A 27,592-nucleotide genomic window follows, 5' to 3' on the forward strand; every position below is an offset into this window, starting at 1 on the left:
ATATATATTTTTGTAATTAATAAAAAAAAAAAGAGGAAAAATAATATTTATTTCTGTATTCTTGATTGAAGGAAAATATACATCAAATACTGATTGGCATTTGAATAGTGTCAACAGTAGTTACGTAATATTATACATTTTTGTTTTTAATTACATGTTTTTTTATTGTTTGTTAATTCAATTAATATAAACTAGGAAAATTTTATATCTTGTTATTGATCTATACCATTGTCATGCATTTAGCATGCATTTCAATGACTTATGAAAATTGGCATGTGTATTTTCAAAAATGTTTTAAAATCAAAATAATTGGCTTATACTTAATTACAAGGATACAGTAAAAGTTTTAAATATGTCAACAACAAAATACGACAAATGTTTTAATAGATTTGATTGTTTGTTGTGTCGTGTTTTCTTGATTCTAATGCATCTAATCCTATTTCCAAGACGTTGAAACCTGAAAAATTTAGCTTGTGAATGTAATGCATGCTCTGTATCACCAAACACACAGTTACAAAGACTAGCTAAACAGTAATAAACACACTTTATTACAGTGAAATATCTGTATATGTGCTCTTTGGCATAGTGGAGAACTTAGCATTATAAGAGACTTGTCTGCTGGACATTGTTCACTTGGCTTGCTGTAGTTCAAAAGACCACCAAAACTGTTACAAAACCAAAACCAAAATTAATACCGAAATGGCAGAGGGACATGTACTGTGTCTATACTGACAGCATAATACATGTGAATTGTCGACACAATGCAGTCTCTGTACAGTGGCTCTTGACACTGCAGAGAGACTGCATTATGTCGACTTGTGCCCGATTCTTGTGTGCAAACCAATTTTTGAGATAGAAAAATCCTAAGAAAGGTGTGCAATAGAATCAAGAAAACACTGTACTTCTATTACTTTATTATATAAATTTTTTTAACAAAATTGATTATAACAATATATTGATGTCTATAGCTAATAGGAATTTAATTATACTTATAAATTAATATAAAAATGAATCTGTTTTAGTTAAAATTTGAAAACTTCACAAAAATTTATATAGGGTCCAGCAGGAAAATGGATGGTTATAGGTTTATTATATAGTAAACATTTGAGAAGAAATTTTTGTCATCAGATCAATAACATCAAATAGACACTAATTTTAAGTTGAAAATTGATTTTTTCACTTTAAAACTAATGTACATAATCTGAAATCTAGTCTTAACTCCTTTCGATAATCCAAATAGGATGCTTTTATGTGCAAATATATGCAAATAGGATGCATTGTGTGCAAATATATATGTTAGTCTCTTAGATTGTAACACGAACCAATGTTCAAATGTGCAATTTAAGCATTCCATTGCTATTGGATACCAAAACTTTGCTATTATTGAAAGTAATTAAGACTAAATTCGATATTGTTTTATTCTAAAATAGATTTCACTAATTCAATTGTTTAAATTTTTGTTACTTCCTGTTACTTTAATTATGTAACAAAGGAAAGAGAAAACTAAAAACAATTTAGTTTTCCTCATAGTATCTTTCTCAATACATCATTTTGAGAAGAACATAATTAAATTTGTCTGTTAATAATGATACGTCTTGACTACTGATATATATTTTATTTCTAAATTTCTACTTTACTAAAATATTTTTATTATTAACTTTTATTTGTTGAATGATTACTTTTTTAATATTACATTATTTGAAAATATACTGTCAGACTAATGTCTATGTTTTTATAGATTATTCCCGTTTGTTTATTTATGCCAAATTTGTTTCGATTTGCAAGACATTTCAGCACAATGGCAAGTAATGCATCCTCTTACGTACCAGGTACACATTCGATTGCTTATGTTACCGTGCCTAATGATGAAGTTGCCAAAAAACTTGCCGAGTAAGTTAACCTGTATATGCTTAAATATGACATTATATTAGAACTTAGAATAATAAAATATTCTATTTATGTAAATTAGACTTTTTTTTAAAAAAAGGTTGATTTAAATTTAAATAGAAAGGCTGAGTGAAGCAGTGGTCTAACCGTCTCCTGTGTTGAAATTGAGTTGGTGGTGCCATACTTTTGTGTGTTAAATATACTGTTTATAAATACAAGAAAAGATTACTATGGCTCTGTTTAAGTATTGACAGAAACAAGAAAGTTTAACAGCTAAATATGAAAAACTAGTGTACAATAGAATATCTCAACTTTAAAACAAAGTTAAACTACCGTTGCATTCAGCCTTTTGATTAAATAACAATGAAATTAATGAATTTTATTTAAATTTTTTAGTGGTTTAGTTTCAAAGAAACTTGCTGCTTGTGTGAATGTCATACCAAATATATATTCTGTGTAAGTTAATTTAGCCTTTATTTCGTTAGATGTATGCTTTCATTTACTATATTCATTATCAAACTAAGTTTTTAATATGCAGGATGAACTTATCTGTTACCGATGTTATGTATGCATATATATACAATATTATGTATAATTTTTATAAGATTTACTTTGAGTTAGTGTAAACTAATGTACAGTAGAATCCCGACTTATCCATGCCTTGATTAACTGAGGTACTGCATTATCTGAGGCAAACATGTAAATGAATACACTACTTGTCTTATACTGTAATTCATAAAAGAAAGATTAAAACAACATATATTAACAAAATAATTTTTATCTATTAATTTTTTATATTTAACTTCAATGTGAGACAATCCATTCACATAAAATATAACTATAGTAATATTATATATAACTATAGTAATAAAGAATATATATAGTAATATATATTCTTTTAATTCACTAAAGAATAAAAAGAGACTTAAAAGTGATATAACACATAAATCTTTTATATTTGTAATTTTTAATCCAAAATGACTGTGGGGCTTTCCATTTTATCCAAGATAGTATCAAAATAAACACTATGATCTACTTGAACATCTGACACAAGTTGGAGGAGGTTGCATAGTCTGAAACCATTCAATAAAGCTAATCCCGTAATTCTATTTAATTCCATAATTAGATCTGTACTTTGAACAATGAAATGTTTAAACTGAAAGTTTGTAGCTCGAAGGAAGAAGTTGGGATATGAAACAGATGGAAATTAGATATCCGCCAGTTTTATATTCTAATTAGCAAAAGATCTATGTTGAGAAAATTAATACTCTCCATGTTTAGCAGATCTGTGTGTAAGGATAGTCTAAAGAGATTATTGTTCATAAGCTGTAGGAAAGCATCTACATTTATGTTTCTAGGTGATCAGAACACTGTCTGTATAGTTAGCATCTATAATAGATTATGACGAGAGTGGTGGCTGGGAGCACTACAAGATTGTTTTCTTCTGACCAGTTTGTCAGAAGAAAACAAGTTTGTCTCACGGTCAAGCTCAGGCTCATTTTGCAAACTGATCATAAGGAAACATTATTGTTGAGTACTTCAGTAGTCCAATCTGTAGTCTGTCTCTTTCATTTGTTTAATCTAAATTAACATCTTTTCTATTATGAGCTAGCATTTCTTTTTCAACCTTTTATACCCAAAGCTAGTCCATAATTGGGTCAAAAATGTTTACATTTTAACATAAATAGTGTTAACTCTTTGATGACTATGCCCTTATTACAGTGGTCATTTAGCTTTGAGATGTTTATATATGATGTTAATATATAAAATTTTCTAGCTTAAAGAAATGGCATTAGTTGGGGCCATATCAGCAAGTTTGAGCACCTTTGGCTAAAACAGTTTGACACTTTAATCACATTGGATTGAACCTTAATTAAATACATATAATTAATTAAATAACTTTTATTAATTTAAAATTTATATTTATTAAAACTTATAATTATTAATTTTGATAAGAGATGGCACCTAATGTCTCCCTCTAATGTCAAATTCATTTGTAATTATTATTTCCAAATTATAGCCTGATCTGTCACTCACCATTCCAACACTTCCAGTAATCCAATGCTGTGCATGTAAAATTTTTGTGTTAGCAATGTATGTGACAAAGAGAGTTGTTTATTGCATATATAGTCAGCTAAACAGTCACAATCATGATTAATACGACAAACTAACCTGTGAACCAGGTGTATCTTTTACAGTACATACATACATTCAAAATCCAATAATCTGATGCTCACCAGTCTGATGTATGTCGAATTAAATGACTGTATTTATAATATAATAAAAGATGGTTTGTTTATATTTATAAAAATATCCATAATAGGAAAAGGCTTAAAAAATGTACGCCACATTATGTACGTAAAGGTGAATATAAGTTGAAATATTAACAAAGAGAAACCAGAAACAATATTAATATTGAATGCTGATGATAACTAGATTTTGTCATCCAAAATTTAAAAAAAATTTCAACCTACTCAGTTCTTAAAAGTTTTAGGATCAAATTATATATATATATATATATATTATTGTCTTTATATATAACCTTACTTACCTGAAATCACTAATCCAAACAACTATGCATCATGATTAATTTGGATTAGCAAGAGTTGTATAGTTTATTATTCTAGATATACAGTAGAATCCATCATATGCAGACTTGCTACAGGTGGTTTCAGGTTTATGCTATCAGCAATCCAAAAAAAAGGGAAATACATAAAATAGTTCTTATTTGTGTGCTAAATCTTTGCCACTTTTTTAAGGTACACAAAATAATGCTCATTCTCATTCTGGAAAAGTGTACTGTGTGAGTGACTCGTTTTTGTTTCCACTTAACATGGGATTTATGTTGGTGTTTGTCTGGAGTTCTGGCCTGTAAGACATCATGTCTGTGTGATATCAATGTTTCTCTTAGTTTCATTTATGTTAATTACTTTTTAAATATGTTTCTAAAATGCGAGGGAAATGATGTTGATAGCCATGATAAGCCAAAGAAAAGCCATAAAGTGCCTATATTAAAGGAAAAAATTAAAATTTTAAATTTAATTAGTGAGAAAAGAAAAAAAATGTCTGTTTTCAAAAGTTTTTAAAGTTGTTTTGATGTGTAAATCAACAAATAAGTAGCATGATACATGATTTATCATGCTATTTATTGTTAATATAGTTTGTTTTCCTTATTTATATTAAAAAAGTGTGTGATAGGTGTGTTATCATGTGTGATAGGAAATAATAATGGGGTTCACTATTTTACACAAATTTCTCCTTATGTATTGGTCTTGGAATGTATTGAACATGTATGGTTGGGCCCTCTGGACATGCAGAATATTTGAATAATTTGATTTTTGCTTAAAATAGTCTATTTTTTTTTTCTATTGAAATACCCATTGTGTGCATGTACATAATTATGTGCAAATAAGATATTAAATGTGGAAATGTACTGTACCTACAAATTAATATAGGTTGTTTTCTACATTTATAAAATAATTTTCATGCATATACAGTATATTTACATTCATACTTATTTATTTTTACCAAAATTGGTAGACACTCTGGTTAATTGGAGTTTGATAATTGATTCAAGCTTTATGCCATTAGATAAATAATATACTCGGAGAATTTATATAGTTAGACTTCGAAAAGAATTATTTTTCTGACTTAAGTTATAATGAGAGCAATTTAATTTGTAGGAAAAATTAAATATTTTGATAGTTTATCATTGAATTATACTTGTACATGATTAAAAAATTAATGAAAATGCATTTTGCAGGTACGAATGGAAGAATGAAATTCAGAAAGATCCCGAACTTTTATTGGTAAGTTATTGTTTCATGTTAGATATTAAAATTTCAGACAAATTAGTGTTTAATGGCAAAATTATTTTCTAAGCTAAGTATTATTTACTGGCAAAATGTACTTTTGTTTCATTTTGCTCTATTTTCAAACATATTTAATCGATTAAAACATAAAACTTTATTAAACTTCCAAGTTTAAAAGTATTGAAAAGTATGAAATAAAAGATATAAATTATTTCCTTGATTCTAAGAAGCACATTTTTACTTGTCCGAAATAGATGTATGGGTTAGAATTGACAATGTCTCGTGCAGCTGAAAACAACAATTGCCAGTCTTTGTGAATATTCTGAAATATATGCATCAATAATAGACATTTTTGGTTATACTTGGGCATCACAATTAGTTTGAACAAACTTTGCCATTAACAAAAGTTTAATTGAAATTCATTTTTAATGTTTAAAATATCTTTGAGAAGATGGCACAACTCTGAATTAATACAGTTATCATATTTAACGGGTGGCCAAACTGTGCCTCACAAGTTGCACATGGCTCTTCTAGATCCTTATTGCGGCACCTACATTCACAATTTCTTTTTACGAAGTCAACGTGTACTACTTACTCATATAGAATATTTTTGTAACTTTTCTGACTATTTCATAGTGTAATACACAGAAATTGTAAATTCACAATTTTAATCTCAAACAGGCAGCTAAAGTCAAAGAAATTAAAATAATTACTGGTTCTTTATGGTTAGGTAAACAAAATAAAGTAACAATGATAATTATATCTATATATATATATATATACACAGTAGTTAAAATACTATAAACAGATGATGCAGCTCTTATATTTCTGATGGGCAGCATACAATTCCCACTGTGACAAGGTTTGGCCACCGATATATACAGACAGACATTTACATTGTTTTTCTAACTTGTTACTTAACAGAACTTAAACAGAAATGATTATTAAAAGTATTTCCACCATAAAGCAATTTTAAATCCATATCTTTTAATAGCACATTTCCTCAATTCTAATTTATATATCCAACAATTAGATTTAAAATTTCTTTTAGAACATTAGTTACAGTTTGAATCATTAAAATTTTATAGATGATAAAGACAAGATCTTCCAGATTAGAAGAATTAACCACGTATGTCAGGTCAGTAGAGAAATTTCTGTTTTAATAATAATGTTTAAGTTTGAATGTATATAATATATATTACTAGTATAGTTAAGCTGTATTATTCTATGTTGGATGATTTGTTGAAACTGACAATTTATCCAAACAGTTGCTTAATATACACTGAATAGTGGTTACTTATTCTATTATTGAAACATTTGTTTTAAATGTTAGTAACACTACTGTATTATCTGAATTATTAAATTCTTGATAATTTTAAAGATTCATTTATCTCTTTCTTTCTTTCTTCAGTAAATTGTATGTGTGTTCATTTCTAATTAAATTTTATTGCAGAGAAAATCATCCTTATGAAGTGTGCGAGGTTATTTCTGTACCGGTAAGTCAAATTGTTATTTTTATTGTTACCACAATTGTAGAATTTTATGATGTAATGCTTTTATAGATTCAGCAAGGAAATCTGCCTTATTTGCAGTGGATAGGAGATATTGTTCCCGAGAAATCGAGTTAAGTTTAATTTCTTCTGAAATATTTGTAATTTGTATCAAATAAAATGTTTGATTACTAAATTTATCACAAGATATTAATGCCCCCACACACAGAATTTTTTTTCTTTTTTGGGAGGGTCAAATCTGAAACGATTCCAACACTTTCCCTTATGTGTACATAAAAGAATAAACATTGTTTATCTGGGATACCAAATGGCATATGTTGGTAATATTCTAAACTAATTTTTTCCACTGTAATGAAAACTATTGCAAACCAATGATCACAATGATTTTATTATTACAATTAATTTTTTTTTTACCGTAGTTTACACAACCAATGAATCTTCTTTCTCTTCATCTATACACAAATACATTCCCCCATCATTACAGTTTCAAATAAACCTCTCTGCTTGGTATTAAATTTAGATTGATATATTTATACAAATAATGGCAGTTATTTACAGACATGTCGAACAAATCTCTTGTGGTCTGGAACGATGTTTCAAGTTCGAACCTGGAAGCGGCCAGCCTTTGTGACATACTTGACTCCCTTGAACGGTTTGTATTTCTAAAAACAAAGGGTTTTGGTTAAAAATGCCAAATGCACATAAGATTCAAAGCAAGTCAGGTGAGACGCTTACCTCTCCATACATATCCAGGCGATTCACCTTTAATCCCGACACTGCCAACTGGTTGATCATAAACTGCAACTGTTCAAGAAAAATTATACTTAGTTGTCTGTTACGAATGTCACGCTTAAAACAGAAGGATTTCTTACCGATATGGCAGGATTGGATTCTGGTGCAGTCAGACCGCTCTGCAAATTAATCTACAGAGATAAAAAGATTTGTTTATATTTTAAAAACAATTCTACATAACTTTTTGATTATAATTGCATTTGTTCACATGAAGCTTTATTTTTAATAATTTGCTAATGTTTATGACTAGCTAAGAATATTTTTGGTTCCCCTAATTTTTAAAATTGACAGATGAATCTTAGGCAACTTCCAATATTTCCTATAACAAGAGCAGTTTACTTTCTGGTCCAGAATTCAGTAGTTATGATGGAACTGCATGAAAAAAAAAAAATTGTGACTGTTTCTTCCCTACATACTGACACACGTGCAGATTAGAAGTCTCAGAGCATTGCACAACAAACCTTCTGTCTCCCAATGCTTCCTTCAAAGGCTAAGCAGATGACAATTGTGTGAAGACTGACATTGCCCAATCTATAGTCTATTTGGAATTTTCTTTTGATTGTGGCTAGGACCATAGTCCAACACAATCGAAAGACTTTGTAACTTTTTATGGAGTTTAATTTGGAGACTCATTTTGGCAATGATTCTTGCCTCATTAAAGATAAAGGAATGTGAATTTTTAATCGACATTTCTTTTTCTTTAATTTTTTTTCACAACGGCAACAGATATCAATAAAAAAACGATATAAAACATTGGTACTTGTAAGAATAGTCTTTTATATTTTAATTTCTAAAAGTATAACAGAGCCTCCTATTGTAGAAGTGCCGAAGTGCCTGACAGTCTACAAACAAAATGTCATTTGTCTTTTCTACCATGTCTACACCTATCCCAAGGTTCATCTTTCTCCTATAGAGTTAAGTACATTTAATGCCAATTAGGTCTGCATCATTTGGGCACTTTTTCTACCAACATCTATTCTACACAAAGTTGTCGTGAAGTACAGTTTCCTAAACTGATTTCTAACTTTGACCATGAGAAACACAACGGATACCTGCAGGATTTAGTATATTACAGGAAAGTAAAACAGGGCAGAGTGAGAATTTGAATCTTGAAACACAAAATCTAACATTTTGTAATCAAGTCCACAAATGTAAAGTTTAATATAACAACCAAAACTCAGGAAAACTGATGTGTAAAGTGTGTCGACTTTTCTTTTCAGTTTTGGAAAAGAGAGGTCGAATTTAGAGTTTTTCCGCTGTCTTTGTTACGTTATTCTATGTATAAACTATCATGTCCCATGAGGTATCTGACAAACAAATGACTTGGTTAGAACCTTACCTGCCAGGCCGTCTCCATAGATATTTTCTTTGAGCCAAGATACTTGTAGTTTTTATACTTTGTGCAAATCAGCAATGGCAAACTCTTACCAGATTAGGGTATCATATGATAAATTTCTGAATATATTTAATTATGAAAACTATAAATGTAAGAAACCAATGAACATGCATGTGCAACCTGTGAGACTTTTGCAATTAAAATAACAGAAGCAAAATTATAGGGAAATAAATTAGAAGCATGGAAGACTTTAAAACACTTCACTTTTCTTCCGATGTACACCAGCACGACTGAATTCCAAAAGTGTTATTCAAAACAAACCCAAGTTTTATCGTATGAAAAAACAGTATCTGTAAGAGTAATGGTAAGAACTTTTAAGCAACAAATGTGTGAAAAAACTTATAACTTTGTCATGTCCTTGGTAAATGTAATATACCATACATAGTATAGAGCTTCATAAAAGACCCAAATGTGAAAAGCTACTTCTCTTTGCTAATGGGTATGTTTTGATATTTTTGTGATTGCTAATTCTAAAAATGAAAATTTTATCCTTCTTTCCAATACCTAGATGTGACAAAAAGAGAGCAAAACGAGAAACAAGTTTTACAACCCGGTAACATGCCTCAATCTTGCACATGATGCAAACAAGGAAAGCTGAATTTTTACCATCAATGGATTTGATTGACTTAATGAATTAAAAAGCAGCCTATGGTTCCTTAATTGAAAAAGAGTAAACTGGTATTAATCCTGCCAGAGTCATCTGTCTGGGTGTCAAAACCGAAGTTAACTATTAACAGTGTTGTGTCTGTTGTACACACACACTTAAATTGACTTGGAAAAAAAAAAGTGCATCTCCAAATTCAGTAAACAAAATATGGCCTACAGTGGGTGTGTGTGATCTATAAAAAATTTTTTTGAAAGTGTCACTTGAACATGTAAGGTGGTGGCTTTGCATATTTTCAACGATTATGTTAGTAGTTGAGAAGATGCTACTTACAGTGCCTCGGATGCCAGGCATTCTTCCCATTTCAATCCTTCCAATTTCCCACACCATGATTTTGCTGACAGGATCAAAACTGTATTTGCCCTGAGTGGGAGTTAACGTAACATTCAAGACGCTTTTCGGCATAGGTATTTCTAAAACGACACTTTCCACCTAGAAAGATTCAAGAGTTTTGTGATCATTTATTAAATCGAAAACTTACATTTTTACAAGAAAAGAGCTTACCGTTTTTCCCATCGTCTGTTTTGCTCCCACACTGATCTCTAATTTTCCTCCTGCCACGTCTTTAAAACAAATGTGGTGTCTTACGTAAAGTGGAATGGCTACCATACTATAACAGATAACAATTATTAATTTGATAAAATCGTCATTATCAATGTTGAAGAAATGACCTTACTTATTGGATCCTACATGATACGACATGAGTCTAAAATTCCCATCAGGAGGTACAAACGAGAGTATTCTTTCGGACTGGAATACAAAATTGGTATAATATTGGCATCTTTTTTAATATTTATATTAATCCAGAACTACACATTATGTTTTGTTTTCTCAAACACAAGATAAGTCATATTAAAATATAACTCAATATTTACCTCCCACCTTCGGAAGCGAACGCACGGATGGAAGCTGACATCGTCGAATAGACGAGGATTAAGAAAGGAAAGACTCAAATCAGGCATACCACTTAATTTAATACAGCAATCGATCTGCAAGAACAAATATGCAATTAGAACATTAAATAGTAACATAATACTATGCTTAACAATAGGAAGAACAATTAAATTTTGTGTATTCATTTACTCTAAAGCAGTGTTTTTCAACCTTTATCTTGTGGCAAACTTGAACCTATAATTAAATTTCCACGGAAAATATCACATGATTTAAAGTTGCATTTGTAAACATTCTATCGCCATATTACTATTACTCACCACTTAAATAATAATGACAAAAAGAATTAGATTGTGAGTTAAATAAAAGAAATCTTAAACATCCGTTGAGATTATTCGGGGGCAATATTAGTCAAACAGCCCACAATTCTTACAGATAATGATGCCAGCAATTTAATTTTGTTATTATTTAAATTGTAATATTTTTGCAAATCACAAAATTTATAGATTTACTGGCATTAAAAGAGATACAGTAGTTTCTTATCTCACTCCCCTTCTTTATCAATATAGAGTTACTGTGCTTTTAGTAATACACATAAGAACAGCTGTTGAGAGATATAAGGCCCAAAGATGGAGTGGGTCTCTTTAGCATTTTGTTTTTTGAATAAATGAAGTACATAAGACTGCTTTTTATTAATAAACATTTTAACATTTTATTTTCTGTTAGGAAAATTAATGATTCCTGCTCCTATGAAATTAATGGTATGTGCCCCTAAATTTTCTCCAAGCCTGAGGAAACATTCCCAGCTACTGTCTAAATGGCCCTGTGTAGGAAATGTTATGTGCTGTTCAACTATATTTTGTGGCATTGTGCTCAACTCTGGCTAAATAAATAAAAATTACTGAATGCTGGTAGTTAGTTGTAGGTTTGTGTCTTATCATGAGCCAACCATATGGAGTTTTCTTCCTGTCTAACACCTAAGTAGGGGTGTTTTTCTTAGAAGGTTCTCTAGGGCAGCATCTGGCAGATTGCCCTAGTGTTGCATTGCCCCTTCTTCCATCAATCCATTTTGTGGCACCCCAGTTCAAAACCAATCTTTAAAAAATATACATTTATGAAAACTTGTGCCATAAACTTCTAATTTTACTTTAAATTGATATATTTTGTTTTCAGATATCACAGAAATATTATAAATTTCTTTGACGATTATACATAATTATATTTGTTAAAATATTAAAAATTTTATATTTGTATCTACAATTTGGGACAGTGTTAGTAACAGGTGCTACCAAATTATGGAGAATCTGGGTCAGATTTAAATCTAGATCCCCGCAACAATAAGCCGACACCATTCATTGGGGTTAACATTTTAAATCAATCTATAAAACTATTATTTTGTTATTTACACTCGTCTTTGTTTTATGGACCATCGGAGCTTGAAAAAAAAAACAGCCAATGTATAAAATTAAAATTTCTGAATGTAATCTCTAACTGTATTAATCAAAGTAAGTCTATATAATTGCTGTCATTATATGGATTTCAGAATTTATTACAAACATTTAAATATTCATTTAAAAACAAAATAAATATACTTACATAACCTTGAATTTCTGCTGATACTATGGATCCACTTTTATCTATTATGGCATCAACTTCTTCAATGACATCAAAGTAAGCCTCATTGTTAGTATATTTCACACCGGTTCTTCTCCATGGAATGTTTGATAACTGGCCAGTTGGAAGTGTGGTGCTTATGCTAGAAATTTTAGCATAAAAGTCAACTATTACTTCTCAAATTTACAAGTTCAGAAAAAGAAATTTTTCTTTGTGAATATAATTTATAATTTTTAAGAACAGAAATCTTACCAAGCCAAATAGGTAATTCAAATACAACAGAATAAATAAATTCTACATTAATGCAATGGTCAAAATTTTAATCAAATGTCTGCTCTTTATACATGGAAATGTAGACAAAAATATTGCATGCATGTGCGCCAGGCTATATCTTGCTTCTTCTACATATTTAGATAAATACAAGTACACAAGAGTCCAGATAATTAGTAGTAGGCTATTCAATGGCTAATTGCCATGCACCTCAAACCTCTTTTTGGACCAAGTCCTACCTTGGCTCCCATAAAAGATAGCAGCATAATTTAAATTACAAAGTCATATAGCATTTTAAAATTAGTACCAAACAATTTTTGTCCAATTAAAAATACTAATGGGAGAAGCAGCCACACAGTTTAAATAAACTGGGTGGGAGAAAACTGTGCAAGGCTTCTCTTCATGGCCTTGAGTCTGCAATGTTTTTGTTTACTAATTCTTTTATTTTACTTTGACAAATAAAAAGGAAATTATATATATGCTCAATAATTTATATAAAAATGTTTTTGTTGTTATATTTGCTTCAATGTGATTAGTGTAACCGAAATTGAATTAAATATAAAACTAAAAGAACCCTAAAAATCAGGCTAAACTGGTTATACTAAAAGAACATTCATGTGCTATTAAATTTAATTATACTAATTCTGCCATAGCCATACGTTGCAATAGTGAAGGTTGCGAGATCTCACTTAATAATCTAAAAATACTTAGAATAGAAAAAAAATAGTGTAAAAAGGAAATTATATGAACAACTTGAAATCACGAAAATAAAAACTTACAAAATGAACTTAAATGACGGTCTAACCATTAGTGACATATGGAAACTCCTCCTCCCTAATAGGTAGTTTCCACATGCAATTCCATCCTGCCCCACCTCCCCCATCTGGTGAATCTGCCCTCCCATATAGATATAACTTCATTCTACAAATGCAACTGCATCCTGAAAGATGATCCGATCCGAACTCTGCAGCAACCCTATTACCAAGTCTGCAGCAACCCTACTACCCAACATACTCTCTAATGTCAATTGTAACCAACAATCAACCATGTAAGTTATTTTTTAAAAAATTTTGTTAAAATGTTATATGTATTACTCTGTATAATGTAACCCATATCTATCTATCTATCTTTTTTTGTAAAGTCTAAGGACTGAAGAGGGGATTAGGACCCAAAATGCATTTCCTTTAATAAAAAATACATAATTCAACTGTTCCTTGTATGATGTGTTACTGAAGAAAGAAAGCCACTGGCTTTTAATTCTTTAAAGTCTACAAAAAAACCAGTAATGGAAACCTAATTTAAAAAAAATTATTAAATTAATGTGTTGTCTATGAAAATCTAGCTTTTAACCATTCCATTGATAAAAAATTTTTTAATACATTTTTATTTCAATAATATATCAAAATGCCAAATTTTGTGGTAATTTGGTTGTATTTTGATAAAATTTCATCTTAAAAATATCTTAATATAAAGAAATTGCTTTTTGCCCTTGGTTTAATTAAATTAACTAAAAACCTACTAATGTGAGGTGGGAATAAGGACATATCACACCAGTGATAATATGCACAAACACATTGATACCTGGGTGTTTGTGCTTATTATCACTGGTGTGATATGTCCTTATTCCCACCTCACATTAGTAGGTTTTTAGTTAATTTAAAAATATCTATTAAGTAATAATAACGTTTAAGTCTGTTATTAATTGTAATAAAGTATAGATAAAATTATGGCAGTTTTTCCAAATGTAATCTTACTTGGAACGTCCAGTGACTGTGTTTGCAATGGTTCGAAGTATATTCGGTGGCTTAATCAATTCCTTCAGAATGTTTGATTCGGTGGCCAAAGGAAATCCATTGTCTAACATTTCATCCAAGAGCTAAAAGAATTAATTAAACATGGTTTTAAATTGAAGCAAAATAAATTTATTAATAAGAGTAATGGCCAATTACTTCATAAACAACAACAAAATGTTCTTTGATCAAAAACTCAGTGTGCTGGTCACCAAAATAATCTTCGAATGTGTCCACAACGCGATGCAGAAATTCTATAACGAATAATGGAGGCACTGAAAATAAAAACCAGAGAATTAGATTAATTTAAATTTATATTATTACATTTCTGTAAATGTCTGTCTCTTTAATTTGAATAAAAATAATTTCAATAGACTATCACACAGCCATCAGGTTAGATACTTCTTTTATTATATATTTATTATATATGTATTGCAAATGAATGCAAAGAAATATATTGTTAAAGTATGTATTTTTTCATAATTTGTTAAACAATTCTCATTCTCATTTTAAATTACCTATAAAACAATTACTATAATTACAGTTATCCTAAAATAAAAGTTTTTAATAAAAAAAGCACCTTGGAGAAGTTTTAAATAATGTACTTATGGAAATTCTATTATCTGTTATAAAAATATCAAAGTAGGTATGTATTCTACGTATTATATTTTATAAAATAATACTTTTTATTGTTATTAAATAATGGGTGTAATATCATTATAATTACGGTCACTTTGTTATTGTTTTTTTAAAAGGTGTACCTTTGTGAATTTTATTGTTGTATTTAAGAAAATCTTCTTAACCTTTCAGCAGTGGGATAGTCAGGTATGGTGCTATCCCAAATAGTAGTGGAGAATAAACGTGGGAAATTTTTGAAGTATTTTTCCACACGTTTTTTCTCATTACCATTTCAGAGAAAGATTTTGTAAACAGTTATGTCTAGTAAAGAAAACGGTAGTTTTTGGCGATACCCCAAAAAAAATTAACGGATATATCCATCCCTCACCACTGCCATACGATTACCCTGGACGGATGTATCCGTCCCTCATTGTTGAGTGGTTAATATTATCCATTATATGGCCATGGTTTGTGAAAACAGAACCAGAAGTATCATATGAATGTAACGGAAAATTTAAAAGGCAGTGAGCCCTCTTGTTAGATATGAAAAAATTTTTTGTGTCATTAAATATAATCTACAGGCATTAAAATTCTTAAATTGATAATTGTAGTTTAATGGTTTTTTGTAGAATTGCACTGAAGGGCTTAGAAATTAAATAAGCCTGAAATGCATATGGAAATATAATAAAAGTAGTACCTAACATGAAGGCTATGTGATAGTCTACCAAAATTATTTTTATTCGACTTAAAGAGACAGACATTTACGGAAATATATAAAACAGCTACCATATTTGTTATTATAATATTACAGTAAAAGCTTATAAAATCTTTAATACAGTGCATTCTCACATGTACATGTTCACATCCAAAACAATAAAGATCAGATTAACAGCTAAGGTAATGCAACACATGGTAAATCTGACAGGTGATGAAAACCTGGAAAAAATCTATGTGACCAGTTCTACTGACAAGACTTGAATTAACCAGTAGTTTTATCCACACAGCCACTGATGGCCAGTACAAAAGTAATTTGGGGTTGTACATAAAGAACAAGTCATAAGAGCCTACAGACAAATTCAAATGTGTTTTTAAAAGATTAATCCCAGACTTATTTTTGTTTTGACTGGAATTTTTAGCAGAAAAATGAACAAACTTGGTTCAGATAAGAGACGGTGCACTGTATCCCTAAAATTTTCTTGTCTAGTAATAAAATTTCATTTCAATTTGCACATTTGGATTTTTAATGTAAAGTTCTAAACTAAATGTAAAAATAAGACCGATACCTTCAGACGTGGTTACAGCAACAAAAAATATCTTTCTGCGATATATGCTGATTAAGTAGTGATGAGCGGTCGCAATAACTGGTGGGATATCATCAGGAGTTGCCGCTTTCCTCTGCGCATCAAAAAAATAATCGCATACGGACCGATGAATGACACTTTTCCAGTGCTTTTCCATAAAAATATCCCTGTAAATATAATTCAGAACAGTTAAATATTAATTTATCTTAACAAAAATAATATAATGCAGTACATAAAAAACAAACAATATAAAAATTTAATAAATAACCTCTGAAACATAATACTTCTTACTATACTGAAACTTGCAATCATTTTCTAACTAAACTACAAGTTTAAAAAATTATAATTGTTTTGGTTATAGCAAATCTGAAATCTTAGAATAAATAACAAACATATTTTAATATGAAGGGATTCTTATTTAATTTCTTTTCTGTCAATAAAATATAAATATTAAGTAGATTTTTCAGACAAAAAACTTATTACTGTCATTCTTAATTAATGGAGAAAACATTTGTCATCAGGCAACTAGTTCATGGAAAACGACTAGTACAGATACAGCACTGAATTTCTGGCATCTTTAGCTGTAAAGCCTTGCCAGACTAGCCGTGGTCACATATAATAATATTGCATCAACACACCTCTAACCCCACTAATTATACATCTTCCATGTGCCTAATGTATACGACAGACACACTCAATTCTCCTAGAAGCAATAGCCAGTGTTAATTTAAGCAGAATAAACTAGGAATATCACAAAATTGTAGTATCATCTCCAACAAGACCAATGTAAATATTGTAAATAAGCATGCCCTATATCACTTGCAATATAGTATATAGTTGCAACTAATGCTGCTTTACTCTGATTGGCTTGCAACTTATTGGTTGAAAAAGGCAGGCATCAGAAATTATTGACAAATTATTTCTTTCAAGATAAGTCAAAGATGTTTTATTTACACTGAATACAGGTATGTACAGTACTGTACTTGCACAGTATTAATACAATACCTCCAATGAAACCTATTACTGTTTACTACATAGGAACCTCTATATCTCAAAACCTGCCTATCTCAAATTTTCTCATTCCTGTGAGATTCAAGATACAGGTTCAACTGTATTTACACTGAAATAAGATCAAATGGCAACAAATAGTTGAATTAAAACTATATTTTCAAATACTTTCATTTAAGAATCTGAAGAAGTATTAATTTAATAATCTTGTTATTTTAATGGAATTTAAAAGCATATGTTTGAATATACAGTATACTACTGCCATTAATCAAAACTGGGTACTCTTTGGTTAACAGGACACCAGTCAATCGATGGAACCCAATTCACGTTTATATCTTAGTATTTGCTTCAAGTTAATTAAATCAAATATAAAGTTAATCAGAATGCAAACCTATCCTTTTCTTTATGTATGTATAAAAGTTTTAAAAGTTGATTATGAATTTAAACAATGATCGTTAATACATGTTTGATATTAAAAACATTTAGGATATTTTCATGTTGGTATAATTAAAAAAGTTATAATATACAACTATAAGTTGAAATTTATGTATAACTTGTTATTTTATGTTATTTGGTGATAAATTCAAAATTAGGATAATATTAAAAGTTAAAATAACAATTTTATTTATTTATTTTCAACCTACTTTGCATAGTACTGCGTCTCATAATTGCATCATTTGACATCATGTGGTTATGTAAATAAATTTTCTTGGTAGAAGTGACGTACATCAGAGTTAGATACTATAATGTTTTTTCAAAGTTTGCTGTAATTATTCCTTTTGGCCTGTTTATCTTTATTCAATTTAAACTGGATTTTAGAAAATGAGAATTATCAAATAATGAAGAAATTGCAATTCATTTTTCCTAGAAACTGGAATCTTACATGGTGAGTTAAGAAATAATCCCAGTACGATTGTTGATCAGAATGATTATATGCTTTATGTTTTTACCAATTTTTTAATATCTTTAATCGTTGTGAAATTAGGTGGTGCAATCAGAGTCGTTGAGGTGTATGAAAGTCAATTTAAACATTAGAAAACAAAATGTCAAACACTTCCTCAGCAGTGGGTATTTGGTGGCATTTGCTGTGAATTAAAAGAGTGCTTTTTAGTCACTGTGCAATACAATTTAGTTAAAACAGTGATTAATGCTATATGAAATAAAGTGAAAGAAGGTAGTATAATATTTTCAGACTGTTGGAAAGAGTACAAAACTGTCCAGTTAGAAGAAGATGGATATGAATGTTTGCAAGTAAATCATAGGTATAAACTTTGTAGACCCTGAAACTTTCATTGTAATTTTAAACACTTATCAATTATGAAATAAAATATCAATTTTGTTAAAAATAGTAGTAAAAATGACTGGTGTCCTGTTAACCAAAGAGTACCAAAACCTGTTTAGTAAATCTCTAATTACTTATGAAATTTAATTTAAAACTAAACAGATCATAATTTGCAATTGCATGTTTAGTTGATTTAAATTGAATTTCATAGATAATTATAGATTTATTAATCAAATTTTATGACAGTAATTCATAATGTACTATGCTTAAAAGATCAAACAAAATTATTTTTCTAAGCATCTGTCATTGTTGGAGTGTCTTTTAATCAATATTAATAAAATTTAGTTAATAATTACGTTAAAAGTATACAAACTCTGTATTAAATTTGTAATATGCATTAAAACTATTAATCAGGGTTAATAGCAATCAAATGTTGTACTATTTTATATTAGTTTAACACAGATATGCAAATTTTTAGTAGTGAAAGGGTTGCAAGGAAGACTATGACATTACATTTAGAATAAATTGTGAAATTTTTCAAAATGGGAGAAGACTTAAATGTAAATATTCAAAATATTATAGCAGAATTTAAATGTGATAATGTCTGGCCTACAGAAGAGATTTATAGGCCTATTATTTTGGACATTGAAAAGCTAAAATGCTTTTCAATGCATTTAGTGATATTTTAAGTAATTATGTAAGTAGAGATGATGAAGAGGTTTGTCAGATGGAAGATAATTTGTCTGCTTCAAGAAAAAAAAAGTTGATAATGCGAACACTGAGTGAGAATCAGGATGTTCAAATGATGATAAAAAAAAAGCTGATAAGAATATAATCTCAACAAAACAAAAACAAGAAATTCTTAACTTACATAAGAAAAATCCAAAATGGAAATTACGCACATTACAGCAGAAAGGAGCAAAAGAATTAAAACATTTTAGTGATTTATGTAAATGGAAAAAACAATTTAAATCTCAAAAACATACAATTGAAACATTAAAAATCACTAAAGAACATGATAAAGAAATGTTTGGCAAAACTTGAGATAGCTATAAAATTGTTAAAGATAATTAATTAAAAATATGGGCATTACAGAAATTTCTTGAGCTGAATAGTTCAATTAAGTTTGCAGCTAATGATTATTAGGTTAAAAATTTAAAAAAGAATACAAATTAGTATCTCAAAAAATTACAAAACTTGTAAATAAAACAGAAATAGTAAATGAAAAGGATATTTTAATAAAAATGTGGTTTTTCATACAAAATGATTTTGTCACAAACACTTTCATATAAAAGGAGAAAAAAAAATACTATTGGATTTACACATTCTTCAAGTAATAAAGTTATGCATTCCTACACTGTTCAATATTTAACTAATGCTAACAGACAAGTTGTAGGTAATGTATTTATTTGCTTAAAAGAGGTTCATGGAACCTTTGGACCTAGAGTTGAAAGATCACAGTTTAATGATCCAAACGTTACTGTTACAGCTAGCTTATCTGACAAATTATCTACAGCAATTATTATAAACTATGTAAAAGATGTATTATCTCCAAATATAACAGAAAACTCATTATTAATAATTGAGTGATGGAGTGGACAAACAAATATTAATATTTATAATAAAGTATTTTCAAACATCTAAAAATCAAAATTCATGTGAAGTACTAATTATTCCACCAAAATCTATCTCTATATGCCAACCTTTAGATGCTGGATTTCATAAACAAGTAAAACTTTTAGCTAAAGAAATTTTAAATGCTATACAATTATTTTGTAATAATTCTTCAATGAAATTGTTTTGGGCAACTAGAAATGGTATAATATAATTATATTCGATTCTTCATCAATTATCTGTACCAATATTTAATAATTTTATTAAATATGTATGGTTTGCTTCTGGACTCATACATGAAAAATGTGGATTTTTTAATATAAAATTAAGTTTGTTTTTCTTTTTTACACACTAACAGATTAAAATGGGTTGAGAATAATTGCCAAAATCTTCGATATGTTAAATGTGGACATTATTTATTTTGTTTTGTTGAAAATATCATGTAAATAGTTGCCTAATAATTTGTGAATGTAATTACTTTTCAATTAAATACATCTAATAAAAATGTATTAACTTATTACGTTTCAATTATTTTCTTTACATTTATTCTATCGTTACTTTTATATTATATTTTATTGTTAAAGTAGTATATACTGTATAGCTAATCTTTCATATAACATTTATTTGAGTTTATTCCTTATTCTACTCTGTAAAAGTAATATCATCATCCTCCACCACCCTTTCACTACTAAAAATTTGCACATCTGTGTTAAACTAATATAAAATAGTATGACATTTGATTGCTATTAACCCTGATTAATAGTTTTAGTGAATATTACAAATTTGTATACAGAGTTTGTATACAGTCGACCCCCCTATAAGATATAGATACGTTCCAATTTATTAGGAATCCGATTTCTTACAAGTCGTTCCAATCACAGCCCGACACGTGTCAAGTTTACGGACTACGGCTGATTGAAAGGTTTTCTTCCATAAAATTAATCGATTCTACACTAATCCGACTCAACATTTCCAAAATACGTATATTTTTTCGTAGTTTTATAGGAACCGTAATTATAGGGGGGTCGACTGTACTTTTAAAGTAATTATTAACTAAATTTTATTAATATTTATCTAAAGACACTCTAACAGTTCCCTTGTAAGTGGTATTCAAATCAAATGATTTATAATGGAAAGTACTTATACAAGCGAACTAGAGTAAAGCAAAATATCATAGATGCAATTAATTAATTGTCACAACTTCATATGATAAAGTAAGAAAAAAGGGACAAGAAAAAATCATGCAATCTAGGTCTCGGGACACTTAAAAATTATATTTTATCGAGGGCACACCGCAAATTTGTCAGCCTAGAAAGACTGCATCGCATTTTAAGCAAGAAGCATCAGAGGATCAATTGGTTGTGGAATGCCTTCAGAACAGGGATTGCATCGAACCGCTCCTCCGCAAAGCCAAGCTCTCCGTATAGCATAAGCATCTTATATAAATTAAACGTTTGTCACTTAGCAGTTTCAAGTGGCATTGTGGCGAGTTTTGGCACTAATTTTTTTTACAGAAATGTCGTCATATCAAATTTAATGCATTTATCCTATTAAAACCTTTCTTTGGACAGCATAATAAGATAAAAACTGGTATTTACAGTATAAATAACCCATTAAGAACTTGTGTACATGTAGTGGTTGTTGATTAAAATATAAAAGTGTATTTTTTTAATAAAAATTAAACTGTTTTTATTGTATTATTACTTTTCTAAACAAAATTAATTTGTATTTTTTTAACTTTGAAATGAACATTTTCTAATTAAATTTGTGGCATTCAAGTATATGGTTAGGCCTAACAGGTCACAGCTGATATACATCAATGTATAAGCTTTTAATTTATAATATTTAGTAAACACGTGTATTTATGGCTTCTTCTGTGTATGAAAAACACGAAAAGATATTAATTTAAATCGTAAAATTTACCCAGATTTGTTGATGAGGAACAAACTGTGGATCATCTTGCCACTATCGTCATGCGCACGACGCCACCTGACAATTATTTAAATTTCCACGGTTTAAATTTTCTTAAAAACTTTTAATATACAAATTATAATTGTAATTAAAATTTAATTTAATATAAAATTAAATAATGTAATAAATAATATTTTAATTGAAAACACTTGACGTTTTTTCGATGGTACAGCGCCCTCTGATGTAAATCTTTCTTCTCGATTTTAAATTTAAATCTGTTCTTTGTGTTTGATCCGAATGCTGCTAAACGGCGAAAAATATAAATATTACGAGAAGATTATTTATTTATTTTAAATTAGTTTTATTATAAACGATGATGCTATTTTTTTTTTAACTTTCTGCACTGTGATATTCAGAAGGCCTTTCTTTAATCATTGCCGATCGTGGTTTCTGCCATGCTCACAATGGAGCGGCCGAGTGGCGATGTATCACTTATCACTTGGCTGTTCCATTGTGGGTGAATCTTAATTTACAGAGGTATTTCAATTCAAAACTACCAGACATAACTAGATCATTAAGGAACTTACTGTATTTACAGAAAGGGATCCTAACATTCCATTCATTCCATACTCGAATGGTTGAAACGGAATGCATCAGCCTATTTGAGTATAAATCTTCCTACGTTATGGAGCACTTGTGATCCATAATGTAGGCCTGGCCGAACCAATAATGGGAGAAACAAATATCCTCCTGGTTTCCACTGGGCGGAAGGAGTTAGAAAAAAAAACAAGCCTAGATTAAGAAACAGAACGATCAACTTAATTCTCCACGTGTTCATATTTGATTAAAATGCAGTTTCACTTATAGAGTTGTTTATATGAATAATAATTTATGTATTGAGTTAATATTATTCAGGAGATGAAATAGGTCATTTTAAATTAATATTATAATTTTAATCTTAGAATACGCAATAAATGACACCAAGCATTGCTTATAAAGGCAACTGTAATCTTCCCCCAATAAGAATAAAGCCGATGAACTGAATTTTGAATACTGTATGTATCACTATGCCGCCATAGCAAGAAACAAACTCTTCGGAAAACTCCGAAATTCAGAGTTCTTGCAATAATGTTGAACAGTTTATACAGATTATAACAATTTAAACACATATTAGAATTTTCTAATTTATATTGTACTTCGTCATGAACCTGGAACTACTGTATTTTACTTCGCGTACGGTAATGTAACTTGCGGATGTTCTACCGAGGGGTATCTCTCGAGAGGAATTTCTACTCTCCTATTTAGGTGTTAAAAACGTGAAGAAATCCTGGGAAAATTCTCGTGGACCACCAGTGGCTAAGAAGTTCTGTTCATTGGGAGTTCGAATCCGAGCAGGCAATCTGGATATTTTTAAGAGTGGTCTGTCCGGATACGTCAGGTCCCTTGTGGCACTGGCCAAACTCACAATGGACCCGAAAAGGGTTGCCAGATACTTGGGGATAAAACATGAGAAAAAAGAGTTCTTTCCGAAAGTTACTGGGACACTTCAATTTTAGAACATACAATAAATGTGTACAGTATTTTCAGTCTGCTAGTGACAGGAATACGTTTAAAACGTGGTAAAAAAAGAGATACTTCATTGTAGGAAGCTTTTAGAATAAAATCCTCCTGTCGCTAGATGTGAATCGGAAAATAATCCGGGACAAAAGCGGGATATCAGGCAACCTTGCTCTTAGTATCCACGATGTGGAAAGAGACAAAAATAAAATGGTTTATATCTAAGAGCATACAACTCTAGTTATGTTACTGCTGTAACTGATGCATTAACAGGTTACAGGAAAATAAAGCGAATGTAAATATAAAAACTTGTTTATTTATTAATTCCTGGCAACGTCTATGATTAACACGATTTCAAGAAATTACAAATATGGCATACATTTTTTTTCGGTCATATTTGTGTAATTTTCCGAAAAATAATTGTAAAAGTCCCATAACATACAGCATTCAAAAATCTATCACTCATTTTTGTACGAAGTTACCGAAAATCTTGTTTGAAAATTGAATGAGCACCATTTATAATGTTTCTGGATTCTACTCTTACATTAGTTTAAAAATAAATCTCGATAACAATTATTAAACATTATAATTAAAATGCATCCAATGAAATCCTTGGGCAGTTATATAAATTACAGGAATCAAAGAGGAAAAATTTCATGTCATAAAAAATAATTAAATGTTGCCATAAAATTCGACACGTATAATTTATAAACTAATTATAAACTTTAACCTTGTTTGGTTTGATGGGATACTGCAACGCGACACTTGGGACATCTGCCAAATTTGATGTTCCTGGAAACCCTTTCTAATGGAAACTGGCCGTTAATTCAGACACGTGAAAAAAACACAGCAAATTCCACTAGGTATCCCATTGGTCAGGCGCTTGCTCCCGAAAGTATTTCTATGGAAAACTGGTTCCTATTTAGATGTCGGAAACTTGAAGAAAACCCATAAGACTCCACTTGGCCAGTGAATCCGCGGCAAGTATTCACTGGTTTTATCTACCTGGTCACTGGTGGATTCTTCCAACTAATAGTTTTCTTCAAAACTAGTCAAGACAATTAACATTAGATTATAAAAATGGCTACGCTCACCCATACAAACTGATGTAAGATGATGGTATCTAGTAATCTAGCGAGCTTTTACGATACATTTCACAGTGTCACACATTCTCTTCCTAGACATTAGTAACGTTTAAGGCTACTAAAATATGCAAAATGATCCTATAAATATTTATCCATAGAAATATTATCCATAGAAATATATTATCCATAGAAATTATCCATAGAAATATTTTCGGGAGCAAGCGCCTGACCAGTGGGATATCTACGTGGAATTTGCCGTGTTTTTTTCACGTGTCTGAATTAACGGCCAGTTTCCAGTAGAAAGGGCTTCCAGGAGCATCAAAAAATGATTCTATAATGTCATTATAAGGCCTCTACCTCTCTTTTACTTCTATTGTCTTACAGGAGAGTGTAAAAAGATGGTATTCAGTAACCTTGAATAGTTTCACTTGTAAGGTAATTATCGCTTATGTTTCTATTAATATTTTCTCATATTGAAGCTTTAATATTACGAAACACTCCTCTATGTTCTGTGTTCTATTTTGAGTTCAATTACATTAACCTGAACAAAGGAACATTCAATGCATCTTCCACTTTTCACCTCCGGATGAATTTCAATGTTTTCGAAGTAATCTTACAATCGACCTTGAATGTCACATAAATATGCTTTAAATGATTCATTAACATTGAATGATCGCCTCCGTAGTAAGTTTTGTGACGTCAATGACGACATTTTAATAATTTCGTACCGAGAAAGAACACCTAAGATTTTTCAACTTTGACCTATATTTTTTCTATTCAATGAAACGTGCTTTTGGAATGTAAACAGACGATTTCAAAATTAAATGAAAAGTGCTTAGGTGATGGACAGATTATTTTTTCATAAAAAATTTCAGTAATTTTTGGAAATTTAAGTGAACTTTCTTTATATTTCCACCATTAGATAAATGTTCTCAATTTAGAGCTTGGGAGAGATGATATGGTACTGTATCCTCTATCACAAACGTGAAAGCCATTGGTGGTCCCTAGATAGAAGATTTGGTGGCCCTTCTACGTCGGGGTTTGTAAATTATACAGTTGCAACATTAATATTACTTTATATTTTCAAATTTCAAGTCTGTAGACTTGCCTAGGGGGTAATCCGGCACTGGTGAAGGCTACCCGTACGAAAGCTATAAAAATATATGAATAAAATCAATAGAACAAAGTAAAAATAATTATTTTATCAATTGTTTTTGCATCATACTTTTATTCAAAAGAATAAATTCGAGTCTTTCGTATCTAGATTGGTTCATTTCGTTACCTCAACGCAACACGTGTGAGATCTGCCGAGCGGGGAATGCCTTCAGGGAGGATTTTTATGAGAAAATGGCCTCTATTTAGGTGTTACAAACGTGAAGAATATCCGGAAAACTCCACGTGGCCAGCCAGCCCGTTGTCCAGGCGCAAACCCACACGACCAACTACCAATGGTTTTATCTATTCGGGCACTGATGGGCCTTTCGTATCTAGAACCCGAGCCATATGGTCCTTCTATCTGCACCCGAAACGTAATTTCCTTATGTAAAACAATCCCATTTAATAATAATAATAATAATTCATAATTAGGTTGATGAGATAAAACGCAAAGTATCTGCAAAGGGTACCATCCAAGAGGACTTTCACGTGTCTAAGTAGGAATCAGATTTTCATATTTACATACGTGAATCTAGTCACTATTTAAGCGTTAATTAATTTATTTTTCTGACAAAATATTTCAAAATTAATTAAATTTTAAACTTCATTATAACACTATCAACGTTTACCTCAAATTGACGTCATTCTTAGGTTGTTTTCATTACAGAAATGCAGGAGTGACGTCAAATTGACGTCGAAACATGTACTTTTTTTTTTAAATTTTAAAATAAATTAAATGATTCTTACATGAATTATAGCCTTTAACTATGATTTACATAAGAAGATATTTTAAAAATATTTGTTTTTAAATTAATTTTTCTATTTACAAAGTTTAATTATTTAAATTTTTGAATTTGAATACTTTCATAATCTATAGTAAATGTCCTTGGATCCTCTGCTCGCACGATTTCATGCACCTAGAATGACTTTTAAGCTTCATCTTGAGAAATAAAAAATAATAAATTAACATATTTTATTAAAGTTGGAATAATTTTGTTTTATTATAAATGAATAAAATAAAAATAAATATATTAAATTTAATAAAAGTATTATTTTGAACTGGGAGTAGTGTTAAATACTACATTCCATATCGTAGCTTTTCATATGTTCCGTGAAAGATTACATTTTGACCCCCTTTTTGGGGAAAAAAGAGATCCATAAATGGTCAGTTAATTTTTAAATATGACCAAAAAGTCACCAAAAATGGCGAAAAAATTTTAAATTTAATAATGAAATTATGATGTTTTTATAGATATTTCGTTTCAGGATTTTATGTTTTCTGCACGAGACACGTGGGCGTTCTGCCAAGGGGTGCCACCCGAGAGGTCTTTCTACCAGTGGCCAAGTGATTCCTTTCCCTATACACTCGGAGTTCGGTCGTGGATTCGCGCCTCGCCAGGAGGATTAGGATTCCAAATGTGGAGTATTCCGGGT

General features: G+C 29.9%; 2 protein-coding genes across 8 annotated transcripts in view; one reads left to right on the forward strand and one right to left on the reverse strand.

Moving 5' to 3' along the window:
• Positions 1 to 7,546, forward strand: part of LOC111624321 (protein CutA homolog) — an 11,696-nt gene extending 4,150 nt beyond the window's left edge. For 2 of the 5 annotated variants that reach the window (XM_023367142.1, XM_023367141.1), the window contains exons 2-8: positions 1,739 to 1,890; positions 2,284 to 2,343; positions 5,651 to 5,696; positions 6,788 to 6,837; positions 7,153 to 7,195; positions 7,262 to 7,346; positions 7,385 to 7,546. In XM_023367142.1, coding sequence (XP_023222910.1) covers positions 1,760 to 1,890; positions 2,284 to 2,343; positions 5,651 to 5,696; positions 6,788 to 6,837; positions 7,153 to 7,195; positions 7,262 to 7,327 — 396 coding nt within the window. In that variant the 5' untranslated portion in view covers positions 1,739 to 1,759 and the 3' untranslated portion in view covers positions 7,328 to 7,346; positions 7,385 to 7,546. The remainder of the gene's footprint in view (positions 1 to 1,738; positions 1,891 to 2,283; positions 2,344 to 5,650; positions 5,697 to 6,787; positions 6,838 to 7,152; positions 7,196 to 7,261; positions 7,347 to 7,384) is intronic. The other 3 variants (XM_023367139.1, XM_023367140.1, XM_023367137.1) reach the window with 2 other exon arrangements.
• A 32-nt stretch (positions 7,547 to 7,578) lies between these two features.
• Positions 7,579 to 23,102, reverse strand: LOC111624320 (AP-3 complex subunit mu-1-like). Of its 3 annotated transcripts, none has more exons than XM_023367134.1 (14): positions 22,949 to 23,102; positions 22,562 to 22,664; positions 22,374 to 22,439; positions 16,529 to 16,713; positions 14,787 to 14,902; positions 14,592 to 14,713; positions 12,550 to 12,709; positions 10,938 to 11,051; positions 10,739 to 10,812; positions 10,567 to 10,672; positions 10,336 to 10,494; positions 8,083 to 8,133; positions 7,946 to 8,014; positions 7,579 to 7,872 (listed from the first exon to the last, which is right to left on the reverse strand). In XM_023367134.1, the coding sequence occupies exons 1-14, from the start codon at positions 23,013 to 23,015 to the stop codon at positions 7,807 to 7,809; spliced, it is 1,458 nt and encodes a 485-aa protein (XP_023222902.1). In that variant the 5' UTR covers positions 23,016 to 23,102; the 3' UTR covers positions 7,579 to 7,806. The 3 variants fall into 3 exon arrangements, with proteins under 3 accessions (XP_023222902.1, XP_023222903.1, XP_023222904.1); XM_023367135.1 differs by having other exon boundaries at positions 22,562 to 22,661; positions 22,949 to 23,101; XM_023367136.1 differs by lacking the exon at positions 22,949 to 23,102 and adding an exon at positions 22,757 to 22,811.
• Positions 23,103 to 27,592: the final 4,490 nt, after the last annotated feature.

This window comes from Centruroides sculpturatus, unplaced genomic scaffold, assembly GCF_000671375.1.
Source record: "Centruroides sculpturatus isolate CEXI.00-Female unplaced genomic scaffold, Cexi_2.0 scaffold367, whole genome shotgun sequence".
Lineage (NCBI taxonomy): Eukaryota > Metazoa > Arthropoda > Arachnida > Scorpiones > Buthidae > Centruroides > Centruroides sculpturatus.